A 25,189-nucleotide genomic window follows, 5' to 3' on the forward strand; every position below is an offset into this window, starting at 1 on the left:
CTTAGAAAGGATGGAAGGCTGAGTCAACCTTGAGCCTTTGGCGAGATTCGAACCCTGCAGAATTGCAGGCAGCTGGTCTTAATCAGCTTAATAACAGGGTGCCTTAAGCCCCTGTACTACCAAGGCTTTTATTTGTAAATTTGCTACAATTCAATCCGTTTACAAAAATACTTTTAAAGAAAGTCACTGTGGGGTGAGGATAGTCACTTGACTGTCCATGATCAATTTCTACCAAATTTTCCTACCAAACTTTGAGCTATACTAAAATTTTACTTGGTTCTATCTACGTTTTCAGAAATAGAGATTCAATATTGTAAAGATGCAAACAAAAAAAGTTCAATATGCAGAGTATGCAAATGAACACATCAGAATATTCAATCAAAATACATATATTTTACAAGTGTAAGTCTATGCTTGCTAAATTAGCAATGCCTTTCTTAAAGAACCTAAGTTCAGACCAAACTATAGACTAGGTGGTGGCTGGTAGGCTGATGCATCACAACGCAGGCCATGCCTACCCGAGCTCCGCAACGGCAAAAATTGTTGCAATACTGTGATGTGACGCGATCAAGTTTGACACCCGTGCTGTAGTATCTAATACAGTAAATGGAAATTCCTTCTAACAACTGATATTTATAATTACCAGTCATCCAACCAGCAAAGTTTCCTCCATAAACTACCAAGAACATTTCAAATTATATTAGCTCCCTATAGGAATATGGCCTCGTGTTAAATGAAGACCATCCCTCTATTTAGTCGATACTTTAGATTCAATTATAAATTGTATGATAGTAAAATTAAATCTAAAGCATCCACTAAATAGGGGAATGGTCTTCATTTAACATAAGGCCTTATTTCTATATCACATGTGACTTACTACCTAAATGTTAGAATCTTCTAATGGATCTTCATCTGTTTCAAAGCCAGTGCAGCCAGATTTACCTGGATAGTAATTGAAACTACAAGAAGTATTTCCTGTTAAACAAGTGGAAGGTCCCGCCAAGCTGTTAAACTTGTTTGATAAAAACTAAACAGAGAAACAAAAAATAAAGAAAATTTCAAGAAAAGAACTGTATTTAAAATATTTTCAGTAAGTTCATTAGTTACAATTACATAATTTAAAAAAATAACTGCAACTCCTAGTCCCCCTAAAATTCTGCATTTACAAAATATAATGAAAATTGATTACAAAAGATACAAAAATAGTACAAAACAATCTAGACATGGCTATTATTTCACAATATCTAGAACTTCAGTACTAAAGAATTATTAATAAAGTTGAAAAAGCAAAAGTCAATCAGAGAAAGCTATTAGGTGGAAACAGAAGAAATCGATAAACAAAATGTTATTACTGTTCATGATTGTAAGGCAAAAAAAAGATCAAATTAATAAGTACAGGTACTCCTTGCATAATGACCATTTTATTCAACCACTGTTCAGTTACAATGGGGCTGAAAGATGGAATTTATGACCATCTTCAAAATTATAACTGTTGCAATGCCCGTGCCATTGATGATACTAAGTGGTGCTGTTACAATGTTTCACCCAATGACCATATAGCTTAGTGATGAAAATCCCAGTCTCAATTGGTGTTAAGCAAGAACCACATGTACCAAATATTCTGTAATAAATGTTTCAGCATTTTTACTAATCACAGAGGCTTGAATATATAGAAGCAGAGGATTAAAATCTTATTAATCTTGATCTAAATAGCCAGAGTGACACAGATAAGTTTCTAGCTTCTTTATTAAATGTAATTTCAAAATTAATTTCTGATCAGACATATGTTGATTTATAAAAAATTGCTATACAGATAAGAAAGCAGAAGTAGCCAATTCCCAAACCTTGTTGTCAGACAATGGATGCTGGTTGCCTGAAATAACATTCTGTTGCTCAGGAAAAGTCTTGAACACAGAAGTATGATTAGTTTGCATATAGTCCCCAGCATCCATCTTCATACAGTCAGTAGTTTCATCTTTAATTTAAAAAAAAAGTGTATTATTTGAGGAAGAAAAATAAGCAATTTGTTTTCTTGTTATTACAGATTCTATATAACAAAAGAGAAAGTACTAAAGAATACATGTGAGACTTCAATAAAGATAAAAAAGCACACCAAAATATAGGCAATGTGTTAGTATTGCTCCACAATTTTAACACAGTGAAAGGTAACTATAATAATGAGAGCAAAAGATTAAATGTCTGCAATTTTGGGCTTATGAAAAAAATAAACAGAAGACAAAACGAAGTAGAAAAATTATACATATACATGGAAGAAAACATCAATCAAGCAACACTAATGTCATTAACTTGAAAAATGCAACAGAATATGCTTTCATGAGTACTTGCTGCTTCTAAAAAGGAACGATATTTTAAAATATTATTTTAAAAATGTAAATATAAGAAAGTAGATAAGGACCCTTTGAATATAACTAGTTCACACTCCATTAAGGCATGATGTATTTAATCATATTTTGCTGAATGAACCAAATGGTTTCACTCATAACGTTGAGCTGAACTGCAGTTTACACAGCATAATGGCTATGTTCACATAAAACAAGCCCTTGTCTGCCCCCCAGCAAATCACATTATAACTTAACAGAATATGTGAACCCAACAGATGGAAAAAATAGGGGATGTATTCTCCCCTCACAATCTGATTATTTTAAATAGATCCATAGAACCTGTGTACTAAAACTAAATTTCACTAATGAGTTTATCAAGAGATGAATAGTTGTGTGGTAGTTCTCACAAATCTACCACAATTACTAATTGAGGCATATTCATGATCATTAAAAAAACACAAATGTGGAACAAGTGGGTCCTTTGGGATGAATAAAAGTAGTATACTTGCTCTCCTGGATAGCAAATAATTTGCAGCATTAGGGAAGTCATTAGTTATAGAAATTGTTCAGAAATGCATTAATTCTTAAATGTAAAATAATAAATCTGATTGTAACTAAAAATGAATGCCAATTGCTTTAGTGAGAAATTTCTTGACATGGTAGATTCTAAAACAGTAACTTAAAATCGACAATTAAATGGATTAGTTTAGCATACTCACCCATCATTATGCTCCTTACATAACTGACTCAAGATAATCAAATCTTCAAGAATCTGAAAAAAGAGCAAAAGATAAAGCAAATGTTTAACATTAAATAAACAGATGAACCAGATGTCACATTTTTTTAAAAAGTCCTAGTGGAAAGAAAAAAAAAAGATGTATTTCTCATGCCACAATATTTCCTGATATAGTTGGTAGGATTTGAAAGCGGCTGTTGATCTGCCATTTCGCATTTCTCCAACTTCACTTAGGATGACACTACAAACAATATTTCTGTCCTCTGAAAGCTGGAATCAAATCTGTTAATTTTCTCAAATATTGACAAGAGCTATTTCAGACTACCAAAAACATTTGGAGCATACCAGGTTGGGGAGGGCCGGTTGACATTCTCTTATGAAATCATATTAAAATATAATATCAATGAGCCATATTAATAACAGCAAAAACAGTTATTATAAAAAATATGCATCTTTCATCTGTTTACCCAAGTTCTACATTCCCTCTTATGATATGCTGGGAAAAATACTATGATAGATTTGTAACTTAAAATTGTAATTTAAAAATTATTTTTAAAATTTTTCTCAGAAAAAAGAAAATTTATCTCTTAAAAATAGTCATTTTATATATCGATAAATTGCAAGTCTTGAGCAGATCTTTTTAGAACCTGTATATTATTGGCTATATATAAATTTCAGGCCATTTCCTCTCCTTCTTTCTAAAAAAAATAAAGCCCAGCATCCCAGCCTGCCCATATAATATTTTTCCAACTCTTAAGTGTGTCAGTCTAAATAATAAATCGTTGTCAAAACATTTTTTGATACAATCTCTCCAAAACACAATCTGTTTATACTGATGTTGACTTTAAAAAAAAAAAAGATGTGTATCTAACTCATCATACTCTTCATGTGTTTCTGAATGTAACTAAAAATTAAGAGTGGAACTAGTTATTCAGGATGTGATTATCCTTTTAAATTAGTCTGCAATTCATGATGATAAATTTGTGAAGAACTGAAGGCAAACTGTAAGAGTCACAATTCTGGGTGTGTAATTTTCCTCCCACATTCAGATTTCCCCATTCTATTTTCACAAAGGCAAACAAATGTAAAACAGGACCAGCTGTCATTCACTAGAGGTCTTAAACCAGCTGTACTAGATGAACTCTGCAATCCCATAAAACTCTATGACAAACGTGACCATTGTCACATATACACATATTTTTTAAAAAAAATTCCAACTCTGCTAATTCCAGATTGGTAACTTTATTGTCCCTTTGAACATATGCTAATCGGCTTACATTAAAATGAAATTTCATATGTATACTAAATATAGTATACTATACTAAATATATACCATACCGTGTTTCCCCAAAAATAAGACCCTGTCTTATATTTTTTGAACCCCGAAATAAGCGCTTGGCCTTATTTTTGGGGATGTCTTATTATTTTGGGGTGCGTGGAGCAAGATGGGGCTCCTCTTGCCATCTTCTGATTTCCAGCTTTGTCTCCCTAACCCTAACCAGAGGAAATGGAGGGGACTGGCTGTGCATGCATTTAAGTATTTTCAGGGAGGGCTTATTTTGGGGGGGCTTATTTTCGGGGGGGGGGATTTTCGTGCATGCACTCAAAAGCCCGATTGGGCTTATTATCAGGGGATGTCTTATTTTAGGGGAAACAGGGTAGCATACCAAATACTAAACAGTATTCAGACCTATTTAGTAACAAAGCCTAGCCTGAGCGCTGACACTACGGATAGCAGGAGAGGGTAACATTTGTTTTAACCTATTCACATCCACCCTTCCCCAGTTAGGAGTTATATGGGGATATTCCACGTGCAAAAAAACCTCATATGTTTGCTAGGTGTTTTTTGGTGATAACTTCCCTCAGCACCAAGCAACCATAAGAGTTCTTTGGGAGCTTAGTTCCAAAAAAGGCAGCTTACCTACAGGGCTGGGATCAAAAAATACACCACACACCCCAAATATTCAGCATTCGCAAGGAAACATGACCAACCGTCAAGCTCCGCCAGGCCTGTCTTCCCAGGGCAGGAAAGGTTAGAACTGAGGAAACTCCCGCGCTTCGCCGTTCAACTCGACCGCTCTTTTCTCTTTCAGTCACTTTCAGGCCTTCAAAAGGGGGACGGGAGGAAAGCAGAGCGGGAGCACAGAGAAAGGGGCTCTCGAGGGAAGCGCGTCGGGCCTGGGAGATTAGTAGAAAGGCGCGCTGTTGCCATAGGGACACTTCCAGACCCCCATCCTCACGCCGGAAGCTGAACCGACGGCCATGACGGAGAAGGGCACAATCGACGGCTTCCCTCCCCCCTTCCCCCTTTTTTCCCCCCTTCCCCCACACTCTCCGGCTCGGTCTTTCTCCCCTTTCGGAAACACCGCCCCGCAGTCCTTTCTTTTCTTTCTTTCTTTCCAACCGGATTCGAAGAGGCGGGAAGCCCCTCCGACGCAGCCGGAAGCGAAACTACCTTTCCGGTTTTCTTCGCCCCGCCCTTCCTTTCCCTTCCCCACCCCCAACTCTCTCTCTCTCTCTCTTCCGGGGAACGGAAGCAGCCCGCTTACAAGACTGGCGGCGGAGACGGTGGAGCCTTGGAAAGGGGCGGGGGAACAAGGAGGAGGAGGAGGGAAAAAAAAAAAAAAAGCTCGCGGCCGAAGAATCTTGAACGGAATTGGTAGGCGGAGGGGCTGCGCACGCGCGAGAGCGCGAGCGCTCGCTGCCGGAGCCGTTGGGCAGTTCGTTTGTTGTTGTTTTTTAAAGCGCGTGCGCGTTTTCTCGCTCGTGCGGTGGGAGCCCACGTGTTTTGTTTTGGTTTTTTTTTATTAGATTGGTGATACTTGGTTCTTGTGTGATTGCGAAAGGGTGGAATTATATGCATGGAGGGAATCGTTGAATATGAATGGGCTCTTCCCGGGCTCGTTTAGAAAACAGATTCTGGAGTCCAAATTGGCAGCAGCTATTATTATTATTATTATTTTAAGAGATGTGCATGGAAATGTATGGTGCTACCGCAACTCATATGGTGGCGGGAGTGGGGTTCACCAAGCTCGGCAAAATTTGTTCCAAGGATAGGCAGCACCCGCGTGTGTTACGGATGAATTGGCGATCGGCCCCCAGTCTTAGTCGATGTGGACAGCAGCGGTGCGAGATTTCGGAAATTGCAAGCTCAAAAGCATCTGGAAATAAGGCAAAGAACTGGGCACAGAGCGGAACATTTGAGATAAGGGTTTGGTCATGGTTGGGATTAAAGCTATTTTACCACCGGGTGCTTTGTCTCAAGAGATGTTTTCAATGGATTTTTAAAAAATGATATGCATGAACTTCTGTGAAAGCCGTCGGCAATTATATTCTGAAACAAGGCGTGACCATAATGAAACTTATTTCTGAGTAAGCATATACAGTACAGGTTTGAATTGCATGTGGGTGTATTCATCACCGTGGTGAGCAATAAATTAGTAATACCGGGTCTTCTGGGGCATTTGCTGAGTGAAAAGCTGAGAATGGTAAGTAAATGCATTTTTATAGCAAAAGTGACCATGTACCTTAGTTGAGGCATGCATTGTAGTCTTTTAATATCTACATTTGATCTTTTTTATTGCACTTAGCTCATACGTGCCTAATGTTTCGTGATGTGACTCTGATATAACTTAGTTTGCTGTTTAAGATGAAACAACTCTAGCTCCAAACACAATTCATGTTGCTGCAAGATGGTTACAGCCTGATTTTATTTCTGCATGCGTGAAGAAATGCTTAACAGCCAACATCCTGAATCTGTCATCATCCAGATGGGTTGGAAAAATAAATAAATGTGCATGCCATGAATCATCCAGACTTACAGATTTCAAAAGAATTCCAGAGATTCCAGATTCCTTGTCAGCATAGAAAAATCTAATAACTGTAGTCTACACATAGACTCAGAGAGTGCTGAGTTGCCTGGATTATAGTACACTTGTTATTTTTTCTTTCTTTCTTTAATAGAATTCATAGATCAGGATTATCTTGTTTGGGTATAGCCCGGTAAAATAGATCTCCCTTTTGGAAATGATATCTACTTTTGAATGTAGACCTTTAAAGTTGAATGTACTTGCAAGCCAGCATCACAATTTCAGTGTAAGGACATGACTATTATATCCACCAATAAGAAAGATGTATAACAGAAGCAGCTGTCTGGAGCCTAATATAGTATCTATAAATATCATACAGAACAGCACTCGTGTCCTGGTTATGTGGTTTTCACTGGACCTCTCAGTAGCAGGGTCCAGCCTTTTCATTTCAGTCTCTCTCACATTTGCAGCTGTTATCTTTTTAACTTATTTGTTCTCCGAAGAAAAAGAAGAACAATCAGGTTAGTAAGGATGCCTGTTTTAAATGTGCTGGATTTTCCTGCTGAAGCATCATAGGGTGTTCAGACATTGGATAGCATTTGGTCTGTTCATGATAAGAAGTCACTTTGATTCATGTCTGGAAGTGTTTCCACAGGAGATATGGACAATTCTCCCTCAGCTTTGCAACTAACCCAGGCTGTTTTGTCTGCTGTAGCAGGCCAGGAGGAGGAAAAAACGTTAACAGGATAAAAAAAATAAATGAAGTCATATTTACTTTGACCAAAGATAAGTGGATAAATATACCATAGTGTGCAACTTAATTAATACTTTGAAAGAAAACTGACTCCAAGTTGGTACTTTATATGAAAATGCTATGCTGCAAATATGTTGAGGTAAAGAGAGAAGGTAAAGTGTGGCAGAATATTTTCTCATTTATTATTTTACCACACTTATGTGTATCTTGTATAAGATTGAGAGCCCTATTTAATCCTTGAATATGTACTACTGGCCACAGTCTTAACAGTGGGTGGCATCACATCAAAAAACTAAATTTGTTAAATTGAATCAAATAAATAAAAATCAGTAGTTAATTTCTCTCCACACAGTAAGTTTCTCCTTCTGTTACATTAACAGTTACAATATCTGATATCTGTACCCAAAATTCTCAGACTTCAGTTTTGGCAATTCTGCTTAATACTTATCTGTCTCCGGAGTTCACATATGGGTCTCTAGGCTGAATCAGTGAAATGTCTTAGCTGTATGAATTGGTTAAGGCTGGTGTATAATACTAAGTCGGTGTGAGAATTCCTTGAGAAGAAAACTTCAAAATAGATGAAGTACTGATGAACATTTTCAACTGATACAATTTTATATTTAATTAGTTAGCAAAGTGATATAAGTCTTAATACTGTGACTTGTTTGAATGCATTTTTTCATCTTGTTACTTAGTCTGCATCTATAATCCTTTCTTGCTTCCTAAAACATGGCAAAAGTAGTTTTTTCTTGACTTTGTAAGAGAATGTGAAGAGATTCAGTCCAGCTTGACTGTTACTTGCTAAGTTATGTGAGCTCTGCTTGGAAGTGGTGCACCATAAAATTTGTTCCTCCCTTCACTCATTGAGAAGCCTGTTTAAATTACATTCCTTATTTCTATGTACATCGTCTTCTGTGGTTTTTTTAATTTAAATACTATATGGACAAATCCACTATCTCATCTGCCCTAGGGCATATCCTTTACTTTGTGCCTACTACATTTATTTGGATTCCAGTTCCCATAGCCTCAAATCTTGAAAATACAAGATGAATTAAGTGAAATTGCTTGGCCTATCGTTCTCACCCAAGATTCTTTGGTGGCCCAGTGGTTAGAATGCAGTATTGCAGGCTAATTCTGCTGTCTGCCAGTAGCTCAATTCTGATTGGTTCAAGGTTGACTTAACCTTCCATCCTTCCGAAGTCAGTAAAATGAAGAGCCAGATTGTTGGGGGCAATAGGTGATTCTGTAAACCACTTAGAGAGGGCTGTAAAGAACTGTGAAATGGTATATAAGTCTTAAGTGCTACTGCTATTGCTACAGTGGTGGTTCTAAACAGCAAAGAAAAGAATCTCCCAAGGTATCAGCCCCACCAGGTAGACCAGATCATGAAATCAACTCTACAAGATGGCTGAAACTATTTTTATTAGAATTGGCTATATTAACGGAATGTTGCAAGTCTAATTGCATTATCCTTCCTTCTCCTTCAGAAGAAAACTTCAAAAGTCCTGATGAACATATTCAGTGAATTAAGGAGGTATCTGATCTGCTTCCAAAAGATTTCTGGACTTTAAAAAAATGCTTTAATCCCTGTTATCTAGGCAGCACCACCACCTCCATATCTCTGTCTAAGTCAGGTAGTCCTCGATTTACAATCCCAGTTGGGACTAGAATTTCAGTCACTAAGTGATACAGTTGTTAAGCAAGTCATGTCACCAGACCCGATTTTATGACCACCTTACATTGATTGTTAAGTGAACCATGAAGTCACTAAATGAATCCAGCTTCCCCAAATAACTTTCCATTATATCTGCCAACAAAAATCAGTATTTTTAAAGGGATGAACTCCAAAGCACTGACCAAGAGCAGAATCCTTGTATTTCTTCAGAATGGGTTATTAAAACAATGTTGAATAAACAGGATAAAGAGGAACCAGCAGATAGGACAAGATGAAACTTCCCTGTTTGAAGAGGTTCAAAATGAAGAATTCATAGAAAATAATAAACTAATCCAGTTTGCTTTTAGCTTCACCACTATGTCTTGTGTTGCCCATTATTATCTCGATTAACTTTGCTGTCCCCCAGAAATCCTCATTATTGGGACAACAGTAAGCAGGAAAGAGCTTTTAGATAATCATAACCTTTTGAATCACAAACTTCTGCATCATAAATTTAGAATGGCAATGTTCTACAATCTTCATAAAATATATACTTTGTTCCCCCCAAATAAGACATCCCTTGATAATAAGCCCAATGAGCGCATGGCAATAAGGCCAAGCGCTTATTTCAGGGTTCAAAAAAATATAAGACAGAGTCTTATTTTCAGGGAAACACGGCAACAGTACTGATTTCTAGATTAATTTTGCAAGGTTGTGAAGATTTCAAATTTATTAAGTCCTCTCAATGTTAGCTAAACTGGTAAATTGGGTTAGTTTCCCCCCCACATACTGTAGAAAATTGTATCTTTGTAAGGAACATGGATAAATATAGTTTAATATAGACCCAACTTTTTTTTTTTTTATGCTGAGGGCCTCTAGTAGCTTTTGAATTGGTATGCCAGCAGCCACACTCAATAAAATAGATGGCAATAACACGGAAAATGTGGCAAAGCTCAGGGGATCTTGATTTTAAACATTAAATAAACTTAAATGCAATTTAGTTAACATAATACCCCATGTACTTTTTTTCCTTCTGTTACATAAAAATTACAATTTGCCTGTAACTTTTGAAAGAGAATAAGAAGATGCCGCAAAGCTTTAGGGTCTATCTGTGACTTATTACTAATTATTTGTGACACAGAATGTTTAGGGATGAACAGAGAAGGAAATTATCACCTGCTTTACAGAAGTATGTCACTTTTCAAGGAATTTCATTTGCATTAGGCAGCGAGTAAGTTTCAATTCAAAAACTAAAAAGTTGATCGTTGAAGGCACTGAGAAATTATAATGCTGTGGAATTTCCCTATCTTTAATCACTTGTAGCTGCATCATGGAATATCAAGGATTCTGTATTCCCTCCCTTCATACAATGGCACTGTCCACACCTTGGCAGAGTTATGGTCAGATCATTTTATGTTTTGACATAGGGCTTCTTTAGACATAATGCTAAGTTAGGATTGTCAATGATGACATATTTCCAGCCATAGCATTCAGTTTCACATATTCCTAGGTGAAAAGTCGCTGCGGTTCAATTTTCAGGTTCAGGTTCATGTCCATTCTGGGCTTACTCAGTAACATTTCACCAATTGTTCCCTTGAACCCAATCTGTCTCTTAAGTTTGGTTGGGGGAAAATGGGGTGCTGTGTTTGTCACCTTGAGTTCCATAAGCAAAAGTAGAAATAAATTTAACAAGATGGTAATAACGATAAAGTTAACCGTATCACTCAACCTATGTGAACCAGGACTATAACTTAACATATTTTATCCCACATGAGATAAAATTTAATCCATTTGGGAGTACAGTTGTTATATGGATCCAGTCCAGAGGTGGGTTCTACTTACCTTTACTACTGGTTCGCAATGGGGCCGAGCGCTTGCTTCGCTCACCGTGCTCTTCTGTGCAAGCGCAGAAGCGTTTTTATGACGTCAGGGTCAGTGGGCGGAGCCTCCCGCCAGTTTTACTACCGGTTCTATAGAACCAGTGCAAACCGGGGGCAACCCACCCACTGATCCAGTCATTCCGGTTTGTAGAAAAATGACATGTAAAAATGGATAATGTTTGTAATGTTATGGGTTACACTTTAATACTTTTAATGTTTTGATGACAGGACACACAATGGTCTTATAAAATCACCAGAAAAAATAGGCCAAGACCCCAATGTTCACTGTTTTGTAATTGATGGGTACATTAAACTTTTTGGCAGCTTAATTGTCCTATTTTAGATTTTTGTATAGTATTTATTTTTTTTACCTAAACATACTGTCAAAGTGTGATTTCAACATTCTATTTCAGCAGTACAACTATGGCAGCAGTGGCCACAAAAATGGAGTTAATAAGCTGTATATACCACATAGGCTGCCTGTTCCATATTCATAGCTTAGTAGTCTGGTGACAAAAAAACAAAACAAAACAGGAATCTGGTGTTATAGTTTTTTCCTGCTCAAATATCTGAAATTGGTTTTTCTACTGCATCCAGAAGATTGCAGCAACATTTGTCCTCCACGGATTAACATTTCTCTGAAGAAGTATTTCTCTTGTGTTTGTAATGACTCTGCTTTGTACCTTTTCTCAGACTGTTTTTGGGATCTAGAAATTTGGACTACAGCTTCCATTGTAACCTTCATTATCCAATCCATCTCACATGCGTCAGATGGAAGAAGGCTGTATGCAGAATTATGAGTGATAGGTGAAGACTCAATGTATAAAATAAACTTCTAGTGAGTTGCCAATTGTAGTAGAAGAGGGTTGGAGGCCTTGGTATGTTTAGCCTTTAGCTTAAATCACAAAATTCAAGTTAAATTCTAGCTAGAAAATAGGATAAACTTTTATTTGTTTGTTTATTAGATGTGTGTTCTGCCCATTTCATCCAGATTTTACATTGAAAGAAAGCAGCTAGTCATCATATCCTTGTAACCTAGGAAATCAGACCTCACGATCATAAATGCTAGGAATGGGGCATAAAGCTGTTGTGATGAGTGCAACTGAATCAAGCAATTTATTTATTGATTTATTTATTTTTCAGATTTCTATACCGCCCTTCTCCTTTCGGACTCAGGGCGGTGAACAGCCAAGATAAAAAACATTTATACATAAAAGTTAAAAATAGATTTAAAATAATTAAATAAATTTGGCCCGTAATTTAAAACTTTTCAATTAAAATCCATATCAAATTTTAAAACCAACCATAAAATCAGGACAGCCCAGCTAACTGAAAAAAAATAGGTTTTTAGGGCCCGACGAAAAGTCTGGAGGTCGGAGATCACTCGTATCTCTGGGGGTAGATTGTTCCAGAGGGTAGGTGCCACCACAGAGAAGGCTCTCCCCCTGGGGGTCGCCAGCCGACATTGTCTGACCGACGGCACCCTGAGGAGGCCCTCTCTGTGGGAGCGAACTGGCCGGTGGGAGGCAATTGGTGGCAGAAGGCGGTCCCATAAGTACCCTGGCCCTAAGCCATGGAGCACTTTAAAGGTGATCACCAACACTAGCAATATTTGATTTAGTACAAATTATTACCACAATAGAATCACATTTAATGCAAACCAAAATTCAGTTAATATCAGGCTACCCCATGCTCAGTTGAGGTCACTTAATAATTTAAGGCGCTGCTTCTTCAGCCTGCATTTGTTTATTTTTGTGCATGTGCTCTCTTTTAAGAAGAGCCTTTAACAACATGGACCAAAGGAAGATTCCTTCAGATGAAAATGTCACAAGTGCAAAAAAGAAGAGGCTCATATTAACATTTTTCATTGCCTAGTTCCATCAAACTGGCGAATTGTCATAGACTCCTAGACTGTGGGCAGAGTTAGTCTGCAATATTGCATTCTAACCACTGCGTTGCCAGGGCTCAAAATAATGTTTGCATAATATACCTAGGTCTCCAGTAATACCATGAAATGGTCCCATTATTCAAAGTTGCACTATTCAAAGTTATAATTATATTCAAAATATAATTAATTGTTTCCAGCTGGGTCTATGACAAACTCACCATGGCCAACTCTGCCCATAGCATCGTGGGGTGGTATATAATTTTAAATGCTATTGCTACTTGATCTCACAAGTTATATTTGTTAGAAACCATCTTCATGGAACATAAGTTTTATGTAAAATGCCCTCTCCTTTACCTTTCCTTATTTATTAAATTTTAATGTAGCCCATCTCACTTTGCAAAGCAACTCTGGGCCGGTTACGATTTGTAAACAATTTTACATAGAGTTATTAAAAAAAATAGTAAGAAAAGAATGGGCTTTCATGTCATCCCAAACCACCCCAATGATGCCCTTGAAGTGATGTCCCAGTGTCTGGAGCCCATGTGGGTCTAGATGGGGAGGAACAGGCTTCGACTCAACCCTTCCAAGACCGAGTGGCTCTGGATGCCGGCATCCGATATAGCCAGCTGGCGCCATCGCTGGTTATTGGGGGCGAGTCATTGACCCCCACAGAGGGGGCTCGCAACTTGGGCGTCCTCCTGGACACACGGCTGTCTTTAGAAGAGCATATGACGGCCGTGGCCAGGGGGGCTTTTTATTGGGTTGGCCTGATACGCCAGTTGCACACCTTTCTGAGTCGGGGTTCCTTATGCACACTCATGCTCTCGTCACTTCTCGCCTGGACTACGCTAACGCTCTCTACATGGGGCTCCCCTTGAGGAGCACCTGGAGGCTCCAACTGGTCCAGAATGCGGCCGCGCGGGTGATCATGGGAGCGACATGGCACTCCCATATAACACCTCTCCTGCGCGAGCTGCACTGGCTCCCAGTGGTCTTCCGGGTGCGCTTCAAGATGTTGGTTCTCACCTTTAAAGCGCTCCATTGCTTAGGGCCAGGGTATTTACGAGACTGCCTTCTGCTACCGATAACCTCCCACTGGCCAATACGCTCTCACAGAGAGGGCCTCCTCAGGGTGCCATCGGTCAAGCAATGTCGGCTGGCGGCCCCCAGGGGGAGAGCCTTCTCTGTGGGAGCACCCGCCCTCTGGAACGAGCTACCTCCTGGAATACGGCTGATTCCGGATCTCCGCACTTTCCGTAAGGCCCTGAAGACGTTTTTATTTCAGCCAGCCAGCCTGCCCTGAATAGGTTTTATGGGTTTTTTAATTGTATTGCTAGGGGTTTTAAATTGGGGCGGCCGTTTAATTTAATTTTAATTATTTTAACTTTTATATTGTATGTTATTTTAATTCTCGGCTGTTCACCGCCCTGAGTCCCTTCGGGGAGAAGGGCGGGATATAAATTTAATAAATAAATAAATAAATCAGATAAAAAGAGAGGAACTGTTAATTTGAAGTAGGAAGGGGATAGAAAAAATAAGATTTCTTTTTAAAAAAGATCTCCAGATCTTTAGCAATCATTCTCCCTTTTTTCCCACGCTGCAAATGTGACAGAAGCCTGCTCCATATTTAGCTTTGAAAACATGAAAGGTAGGACTTTGCCTCATGCGCCAGAAGCTAAAATCTTAGAAAATTAGCAGAGGGAATAACAAAAACAGACCATGCTGTGCTAGGATCTTCATATTAAAGGCCTTTCAAAATGAAGTGTTATCTGCCTGGTGTAACTGCTTCATTGAAGCTCAAGAGCAGAGAGACTTTTCAGTTCCTGAATCTGTGATGCTGTCACTGAGGCTTATCAGCAGATGGTTGTGACCTAGGAAATGGGAAAAGGCTGCCTTCGTTTCCTAGCAACATCATACTACATGCTCACACCAGGTACCTGCAGAGTTAAGAGAGGCAGAGAAGGTATTTGCTGCATCATGAACTTCTGTTATCTGAATGAAGCTCAGCCGGGCACATGGGAGGCAAGATGGGCTATGCTAGGTAATAGATGAAAACAGAACAAGAACAGCTCCAAAAGTACTTTGAATATTGAAAGAGCAATGACATTCTGGATGGGTTTTAACTATAGCTCCCAGAATTCCTAGTGAATGTGGATTATTGACCTAATACATCCAGAAAATGACAGGTTTGAAACCACCAATAAGCTTAATACATTTATGCCTGTATTTTTTTTCCTTTTTTTGCATTGACTGAATTCTTCATCTTATTGCATGCAGACAGCTTCCTCTGAATCATGACTCCTGTCAGGTTACAGATAACTGTACAACTAGGGGAAAAATATCATCTGTGCCATAAATACAGTAGCTTCTGCCAAACCTCTATATCATTGGCAGTTTTTAACACTTGCAAGGACGATCTATCAAAGCAGCTAGGGCTTGGATTGTATTATCTAGAGGAAGGGTACTTTTGGATTTTCCCATCGCCCCAACAACCAATATATAGGGTAAAATATAAGAACTGTAAATCAAAATATTTACATGTACAGATTTTTTTTCTTCTATACATGCACAAAGCATGAATTTTGTGATGCATAACAGGTTATAGCATCTGGACTAAAAGGAACAATGAGTTTCATAAAGTTTTCTCCAGATTGGACAAGGGACATTAAAAAGCAACAACAAATCGAGGCATGTTGAGGGAAAAAAAACCTTACCTTGTAATATATACTAATAGGCTAGTGAAAACTTGTCAAGAAAAAGGGCTGATGATTATAATTTACTAGACAGTGACTGTCAAAAAGACACACTTTGTTTTGGAACTATTAGAAATTGATTTTTTGATAATGGAAATGTGCATGTGCTAATGTTTTATACATATAGACATATAAAATGGAGAAATATTTTCTTCCTCTCTATTGTAATGAAAGTAAATGGGGAGAAATTCTGGCCGGAGAAAAGGAAATATGTTTTCACACTACAATATTATTCTACGTGTTTATAATGTCCACAATTCTGATGTCTTTAAAAAGAAATAGGATAAATTCTTAAAGAATAAAGGCTACAACTGATGGCTATAACCTTTAGTGTCAAATACAGAAGAGGGAGGGTGAGACACCTACCAGGCTGTTTGTCTTTGACTTACCATATATGAAATCAGCCATTGTGATTTGGAATCTGTAATCTGTACAGTCAGGTCCAGAAATATTGGGACATCGACACAATTCTAACATCTTTGGCTCTATACACCACCACAATGGAGTTGGAATGAAACAAACACAATGTGCGTTAACTGCAGACTGTCAGCTTTAATTTGAGGGTATGTACATCCAACTCAGGTGAACGGTGTAGGACTTACAGCACTTTGCATATGTGCCTCCCACTTGTTAAGGGACCAAAAGTAATGGGACAGAATAATAATCATAAATCAAACTTTCCCTTCTTAATACTTGGCTGCAAATCCTTTGCAGTCAATCACAGCCTGAAGTCTGGAACGCATAGACATCACCAGACGCTGGGTTTCATCCCTGGTGATGCTTTGCCAGGCCTCTACCACAACTGTCTTCAGTTCCTGCTTGTTCTTGGGGCATTTTCCCTTCAGTTTTGTCTTCAGCAAGTGAAATGCATGCTCAATGGGATTCAGGTCAGGTGATTGACTTGGCCATTGCATAACATTCCACTTCTGTCCCTTCAAAAACTCTTTGGTTGCTTTTGCAGTATGCTTTGGGTCATTGTCCATCTGCACTGTGAAGTGCCGTCCAATGAGTTCTGTAACATTTGGCTGAATGTGAGCAGATAATATTGCCCGAAACACTTCAGAATTCATCCTGCTGCTTTTGTCAGCAGTCACATCATCAATAAATACAAGAGAACCAGTTCCATTGGCAGCCATACATGCCCACGCCATGACACTACCACCACCATGCTTCACTGATGAGGTGGTATGCTTAGAATCATGAGCAATTCCTTTCCTTCTCCATACTCTTCTCTTCCCATCACTCTGGTACAAGTTGATCTTGGTCTCATCTGTCCATAGGATCTTGTTCCAGAACTCTGAAGGCTTTGTTAGATGTTGTTTGGCAAACTCTAATCTGGCCTTCCTGTTTTTGAGGCTCACCAATGGTTTACATCTTGTGGTGAACCCTCTGTATTCACTCTGGTGAAGTCTTCTCTTGATTGTTGACTTTGACACACTTACACCTACCTCCTGGAGAGTGTTCTTGATCTGGCCAACTGTTGTGAAGGGTGTTTTCTTCACCAGGGAAAGAATTCTTTGGTCACCCACCACACTTGTTTTCCATGGTCTCCTGGGTCTTTTGGTGTTGCTGAGCTCACCAGTGCATTCCTTCTTTTTGAGAATGTTTCAAACAGTTGTTTTGGCCACGCCGAATGTTCTGATGGGTTTGTTTTGTTTCTTCAGCCTAATGATGGCTTGCTTCACTGATAGTGACAGCTCTTTGGATCTCATCTTGAGAGTTGACAGCAACAGATTCCAAATGCAAATAGCACACTTGAAATGAACTCTGGGCCTTTTATCTGCACATTGTAATTGGGGTAATGAGGGAATATCACACACCTGGCCATGGAACAGCTGAGAAGCCAATTGTCCCATTACTTTTGGTCCCTTAACAAGTGGGAGGCACATATACAAACTGCTGTAAATCCTATACCGTTCACCTGAGTTGGATGTACGTACCCTCAAAGCTGACAGTCTGCAGTTAACGCACATCGTGTTTGTTTCATTCCAACTCCATTGTGGTGGTGTATAGAGCCAAAGATGTTAGAATTGTGTCGATGTCCCAATATTTCTGGACCTGACTGTATGTCAGGGATGAGCAAATGTTTTCTTACTAGCCTCCAAAGGCCCCAGAATAGAATAGAATAGAATTCTTTATTGGCCAAGTGTGATTGGACACACAAGGAATTTGTCTTGGTCCATATGCTCTCGGAGTACATAAAAGAAAAGATACATTCGTCAAGAATCATAAGGTACAACACAATGATAGTCATAGGGAAACAGTCAATATAAATCTTAAGGATACCAGCAACAAAGTTACAGTCATACGTGGGAGGAGATGGGTGATTGGAACAATGAGAAGATTAATAGTAATGCAGATTTAAGTAACTAGTTTGACAGTGTTGAGGGAATTATTTGTTTAGTAGAGTGATGGCGTTTGGGAAAAACTGTTCTTGTGTCTAGTTGTTCTGGTGTGCAGTGCTCTATAGTGTCATTTTGAGGGTAGGAGTTGAAACAGTTTATGTCCAGGATGTGAGGGGTCTAAAAATATTTTCACAGCCCTCTTTTTGACTCGTGCAGTATACAGGTCCTCAATGGAAGGCAGGTTGGTAGTAATTGTTTTTTCTGCAGTTCTAATTATCCTCTGAAGTCTGTGTCTGTCTTGTTGGGTTGCGGAACCAAATCAGACAATTATAGAGGTGCAGATAACAAACTCAATAATTCCTCTGTAGAACTATCTCAGCAGCTCTTTGGGCAGTTTGAGCTTTCTGAGTTGTCTCAGAAAGAACATTCCTTGTTGTGCTTTTTTGATGATGTTTTTGATGTTGGGTGTCCATTTTAGGTTGTGAGATATGGTAGAACCTAGAAATATGAAGGTCTCTACTGTTGATACTGTGTTGTCTAGTATTGTAAGCGATGGTAATATGGGAGGGTTTCTCCTAAAGTCCACCACCATTTCTATGGTTTTGAGTATGTTCAGTGACAGAGAAGGAAATAGAATGTCTCTACCTAGTACTTTGGAGGTTAAAGGTTTTAATATTATTTTGAGCTAATAGAGGAAAGGTGGGTTTTAAATCCAGCAAATAATATAATATATCATCATATATTATATATCATATCATACAGTCATGCTTTGTAGAACTTTAATAGACCAAAGAAGAACATGTGCCCAAAATGAACCATCTGTTGCTACATTTAATTGCACAATTGGGGAGGGATCTGCTCTGAGAGCCCCCAAATTGGAGTTGAGAATCTTCTGGTTGCCCATCCCTGGTGTACTCTAATTTCTGTTTTTTGTTGTTTATCCTAAACTGGCTGATGTGTTCTCTTTAAAAAAAATGGTGGTCATTTCATGAGGATCATCTTTTAATCAAGCAAGAACATATCAGGCAAATTAAACAATAACTTGACTGACTGTACACCATGAGACAATATAAAGATTATGTTTTAAGATCAATCTTATATTTATTTAATATTTAGGGATCCATCCTTCTGCTTACACTCCATGATCCATCCTTGGTTTTTAAAGTGGCATTTCTAACACACCTTGTTCTACTGTCCTTACAACAAAATATTTGTAATTTTAATATTGCTTTCTCACGTGTGTTTACTCAAGAGTATGTCCCATTGAATTTAATGGCACTTGAAAAGAAAAGGGATACAGGACTGCTACCTTTGCCTCTTTCTTTCCTATATTCTTGTAGACTCTAATCCAACTCCAGTTCTCCCCAAGTCCCTACAAGTACCTAAGCAAAACACAGCTAATAATGTAACATCATTTCAGAGTTCCTGTTCATTGGTACTCAGGACAGCTGGCCATGTACCCTTTAGGATTAAGTGTGGCTGACGCAGCTTTAAGGATCACTTACATGTGACAGTCTCACTTATCATTGACCAGAGAAGAGGCGGGACAAAGACTTTGAAAAGCAACAACAGAGGTCTATGAAGGGCACTCTGGACCTCAGAGGCAGCGTGTCCGTTCCTAGCGGGAGGAGGAACAGGGTGGCCAGGAAGACGACGGGCTTTTTCTCCATCAGCCTCTTTAAGAACTTTTTGTTGATCTTCCAGATCGGAGAATGGCACATACACATGAGCACAGTAACACGATGGGGATTGGCAAGGCCATTGCTGTGTTGACCTCCGGAGGCGATGCCCAAGGTAAGTGGATTGTCTGCTCTTCTCTGAATTTTCTTGGCTTTCAGATTACCTTTGTTAAATAGCCTGAAAAACAAGTGGCAAAACCTGCAATGTTCTGAATCCCAGTGGAATCAGGATAAAAGGGGCTGAATACTCCAGTATTTATTTTATTTATTTGTTTTTCATTCTGGCTATCGGAATTTCCCCAGACTAATTTGCAAACTGCTGCTAATAGGTGTGCTACAGGTTTATTCAAAGTAAAAAGTTTGTGGGAAGCAATTATTTGACCCACAGGTTCCTTTCCCCTCCCCCTCTGTCCCTACAGTTCTTCTCCCAGCCCCCTGAGTTTTTTTTCAACAGTGAAAACTTTTTCTCAGGAGGATGCATACTGGGGTTGATCCTATTTACCAAGGCATTCTTTCTTTCTTCACAACAACCCCCAGCCTTCTTATAGGGAAATCTTTTCCTCAGCTGCAGCACCCCCTCCCTAATCTTCTTTCTATTGCTTAAAAAGTGTTTTAAAAGCAGTCCGGTTGGTTCTTTTATTATTCATTTTCCCTCTGAAGTTGATGGCTTGTAGGATCAATTTTTTTACTGCCTCCTGCCTATATGGTTTCTAGAGTTTTATTAATTATTTTTTTCCTTTAACTTCGCTTTCCCCTTCCAAATCTTAGCTTTTTAGTCCACGTCCTGTTGTTAGTTGTTGTTTAAGTGGATTAGAAAGCAGTTGAACAGACCAGCATAATATACTATAAATAGCACAAGACAGAAAAAAAACAAAATATATACTTTGTGTGTGTGTGTGTGTGTGTGTGTGTGTGTATGTAAGGTAACCACATAATCTAAAACTCACACATCTCATATTGAAATAATTAATGTTTACATTGTTTCAGTTTCAAACGCCTTTTTGAAAATGTATAATTGTTCTCAAAATTCTTGTTGCACCATTAATATATATGTTTGCAGAGATTTATGAATAGAAAAAGGGTAGGTGATCATTTGTCAGCATGCTGAAGTTTTCCACAGTTAAGCCTAAAAGCTGGACTAGATGATCTCTAACTCCCTTTCTGTTTCTGATCTAATAGAACCTTAGTGGCTTGTTTTTCTCCAACATGAAAACTCTTTGTATAATTATTTCAGAAGCTTGCATCATGATTCAACGAGGTCTTCGCCTTGATATCATATATCGTGTAAAACCCAGCCTATTGGCTCCTTAGCAAAAATATCACTCATGGACACACAATTGTGCTACCAATTTGGCTTGCAAAATTTTTCATAGTTACCATGTTCATCCTGATTATTCTTTTGGACAGATACAAAATAACAAATGCAGTGCATTTTTGAAAAAAAAATCTTTTTAGGGAAGAAATACCCAGACAAAAATTACTATAAGGTTGTGAGCAGTACAAGGACAAAGGTTTTTAGCTGTTATAAATGGCTCATTCATTATGTGGCTAGGTCATCCCTAATTGATGGATAGGAAACCCAAATAATAGACTGGGAAAACCATGGCAACTCATGAAGGCAGACCTATTGTATCTGGGTCAAACCTTACTGATGGGTTTAAAGTAGAGTTCTGCAAATGTTTTCAGACTGAAAATTCTTTTGGACTTTATATGGCATGTCAGAAGTTGCAGTCTTAAAAGTAGGTGGGGCTGGAACCAAAACTAGGATTCTTGATTTAATTAGGTTTTTATTTAATGCATTCAATATGGTTAATTTGCTTATTCCTCTTTCATTCTTTTCTTCTTTTACTTCATTAAAATTATTACTAAGGGTCAATTTTGGAAGAGTTCTTGAGAACACAAGCAACTCTTTGGCCAGAATGCATACAGCCCTCAAGCTTGTAGTTATACAACTTTTGTTTGAGGTATAAATTGGAGCCCAACCTGCCCACAACATTTGACTATAGGAAAGACGCAATTGATTGTAGGGGAGTTTGAAGGGGAGGATATTACAGAAAGATATCTCACAATCAGGGCCGGATTTAGATGAAAAGAGGCCCTGGGCTATTCCACTTATGAGGCCCTTTCACCTATAGTGAAAGTGTAATTTTAATTTTGCTAACAATTTGAATGTAGGCCCCTCTTGATCTTGAGGCCCTAGGCTGAAGCCTAGTTAGCCTATAGGAAAATCCAGCCCTGCTCACAATGCTTGCATTCACAAGCTGAACAACTGAGAAGCTATTTGCCAGCCTGCCTCAGATTGTCACCTTTAGGAGGTATTGGGTCAACTCTCAGAATGATCACATGATCAATGGCTATTTAATGGGATCTGCAGTCCCACCAATATAGAGGGGTAGCAGGTTGGTGAGAAGAGCATGTATACCAATGTTTCTTGGGGGTCTCCTTTATATTACACCTATGACTGTTTTGATTTCAGTTCAGTTGGCATATATCATTCAAAGGTTCTTCCCTGTGGCAGAATTAGATTGGGTTTGGGTTCCCCAAGTCTTTCCAAATTCATTTGAGAAAATGTATTCAGAGAGTAAATCAGGCATTGATAAATTCAAGCATATGAAACATCCCTTTGTGTCAGTGGTGAAATGCAATTTTTTTTACTACTGGTTCTGTGGGTGTGGCTTGGTGGGGGTGGTGTGGCTTAGTGGGCATGGCAGGGGAAGGATGCTGCAAAATCCCCATTTCCCTCCCCACTCCTGGGGGAAGGATATTGCAAAATCTCCATTCCCACCCCACTCTGGGGCCAACCAGAGGTGATATTTGCTGGTTCTCCGAACTGCTCAAAATTTCCGTAACTGGTTCTCCAGAACCTGTCAGAACCTGCTGGATTTCATCCCTGCTTTGTATGTGTGCAACTTCTGGAGTACTGTTCAGAGCCAAAATTGCCAAAGATTGGTAACAAATTATCTTGTGCTTTGGAATGCAAAATACACAAAAACTGTATAGATGCCCTAAATAGGTACCAATACCATGGAAATCCTCTTAAAGGAAAAGAGACATTGCTTCATGTATTTTCTGTGCCTTGCCCAAAGTGGTTTACAACTTCTGAATGAGCACTTCTTCCATATCAACTGCTTGTTCTTTGAGATCAGCAAGCAATTTGTCTGCTGCTCAAAAGAAGGTCTTCTTTGGGATGACCTCCCAATTTGGAAGCCTAGGCTTTATTTTCTTTTTCCACTAATGGGTTAAATCCTTTTTATATGTGTAGGGTTTTGAAATCTTTAATCAAGTTCTAATTCATTTTTTAAAAAAGTATCTTGTTAAGGCTGAATACTAAACTAGTTTTCCATAATCTCAAGGCAGAGGTGGGTTTCAGCAGGTTCTGCCCAGTTCTGAAGAACCGGTAGTGGAAATTTTGAGTAGTTCATAGAACCGGTAGTAAAAATTCTGACTGGCCCCGCCCCCATCTATTCTCTGCTTCCCAAGTCCCAGTTGATCGGGAAGAAATGGGGATTTTGCAGTATCCTTTTCCCTGCCACGCCCACCAAATCACGCCCACCTAGCCATGCCATGCCCATCAAGTCACACCCACAGAACCGATAGTAAAAAAATTTGAAACCCGCCACTGCCTCAAGGCCCCCTCCAGATATATGGACTTTAAATCCCAGAATTCCCAAATATAATTAGGTTGTCTAGGAATTTTGGGGCACTGATATCCATGTGGAGGATATCCAGGATAGATAAACTACACTAACCGGGTATTTTGGCACTATTACTCCTGAAATTCCCAAGTTCCTGTACCTCTTGATTAATTGGAACTATTACAAAATCAGAAAAACCAGATAGCATTTTTTTTCAAACATGGCAAGTTGTCTGCTTTTTTTTTTTTTTTAGTTGATTCTGAGAGGAGGTATTTAATGATTAGTGGCAAGCCTTTGGCAAGCCATTTCCATGCTCTAATTTGCAGTGGAAAGTAATAATTCTTGGAAATGCATAATAGGTTCTGGGCATCATTTTCCTTCTTCGCTATGGAAATATTCCTTAGTAATGTTGAGTTTGCATCTTCTTATCAATTCTGTAAGGTTGATTGAGTGCCGAGGGCATTTTGCATCTTCCTACCTCAAAAGCAGACTTTTTCAAAGTGGTAGCTAACTGCCATCTTTTGCTTTGAATATGCAGAGTTTTCCCTGTTTCAGTCACCCACTGGAGACAGTTTGGGGGTATATAATGGCTGACATTGGATTACATCCCCTCTCCTGGTGTGGTATATTTGGAGCCAGCAGAAAGTTGGCATGGTAGACTGTTCTACATCACTTGACTTTAAATGTCAGCCTTTCAAAAATAAAATGTGCAATCCTTCCTAGGGAAGATCAAGGCTTATGAGCAATTTATAAGCTGGAGTAGCAAGTAACTACAATCACTCCAGAATGAAGAAGGAGACATAGCAGAGGAGTTTTAACAGTGAAACACTAATCTAAGAATACAAATGCACTCCACAGGGACCCCATTTGATACACTGATCTTGCGTGTCATCGGTCCTTATTAAGAAGTCATTAGGAAACTCAGACTGTAACAATTAGTATTTGTACTTAGTATCCAAAGCAGAGGTGGGTTGCAGCAGCTTCTGACCAGTTCTGAAGAACCGGTAGCGGAAATTTTGAGTAGTTCAGAGAACTGGTAGTAAAAATTCTGACTGGCCCCGCCCCCATCTATTCTCTGCCTCCCAAGTTCCAGCTGATCGGGAGGAAATGGGGATTTTGTAGTATCCTTCCCCTGGAGTGGAGTGGGAATGGAGATTTTACAGTATCCTTCCCCTGCCATGCCCACCAAGCCATGCCACGCCCACCAAGCCACACCCACAGAACTGGTAGTAAAAAATTTTGAAATCTACCACTGATCCAAAGCATTATTTATATGTTCATTTGGTACATTAAAATGGAATTGTGTCAGGGACAAAGTTGGAACCTGTAGTAATTCTTAAGAGAAAGGTAGTCCAGCCAAGTTATTGGCTTGAATGAAATAGTGTATCATTGGAAATTATTGGAAATGGAAAAGTGTATCATTTTCCAAAGGAAAGGGGCGGGGGAAAGTAAGGGGCAGATTTTCAGATACATCTGTAGCATTTCTTTGAAACTATTGTCAGAATATTCCTCATCTTCATGTTGTTGTTGTTTTGAGAACATCAGTTTCCAGATTGCAATAGCGTGATGTTGTCTTCCATAAGTTTTTATAAAAGCAAATTTAAGAAAACTCCTTCTATTTATTTATTCATAAAATATATAGGCCCTCCATCTTACCTCTTCCCCACCCCCTTGGGTTAGATTTTATCTATACTCTAATATCTTTGTCTGGAGT

General features: G+C 38.9%; 2 protein-coding genes across 6 annotated transcripts in view; one reads left to right on the forward strand and one right to left on the reverse strand.

Annotated features, from left to right (window-relative positions):
- Window positions 1-5,550, reverse strand: part of SENP1 (SUMO specific peptidase 1) — a 31,801-nt gene extending 26,251 nt beyond the window's left edge. For all 3 annotated transcript variants that reach the window (XR_015732396.1, XR_004591814.3, XM_034419176.3), the window contains exons 1-4: window positions 5,071-5,550; window positions 3,062-3,114; window positions 1,845-1,975; window positions 943-1,027 (exon numbers count right to left, since the gene is read on the reverse strand). Coding sequence is in view for 1 of the 3 variants with exons in the window: in XM_034419176.3 (XP_034275067.2) it covers window positions 943-1,027; window positions 1,845-1,975; window positions 3,062-3,068 (223 nt within the window). In the remaining 2 variants the exon portion in view is untranslated. The remainder of the gene's footprint in view (window positions 1-942; window positions 1,028-1,844; window positions 1,976-3,061; window positions 3,115-5,070) is intronic.
- Window positions 5,545-25,189, forward strand: part of PFKM (phosphofructokinase, muscle) — a 57,299-nt gene continuing 37,654 nt past the window's right edge. The window contains exons 1-2 of one of the 3 annotated variants that reach the window (XM_034419175.3): window positions 5,545-5,737; window positions 19,866-19,955. In XM_034419175.3, coding sequence (XP_034275066.2) covers window positions 19,874-19,955 — 82 coding nt within the window. In that variant the 5' untranslated portion in view covers window positions 5,545-5,737; window positions 19,866-19,873. Of the gene's footprint in view, window positions 6,567-7,154; window positions 7,409-19,865; window positions 19,956-25,189 lie in introns of those variants that run through there. The other 2 variants (XM_087886715.1, XM_034419174.3) reach the window with 2 other exon arrangements.

This window comes from Pantherophis guttatus, chromosome 2 (genome assembly GCF_059756535.1).
Source record: "Pantherophis guttatus breed Tessera chromosome 2, ASM5975653v1, whole genome shotgun sequence".
NCBI lineage: Eukaryota > Metazoa > Chordata > Lepidosauria > Squamata > Colubridae > Pantherophis > Pantherophis guttatus.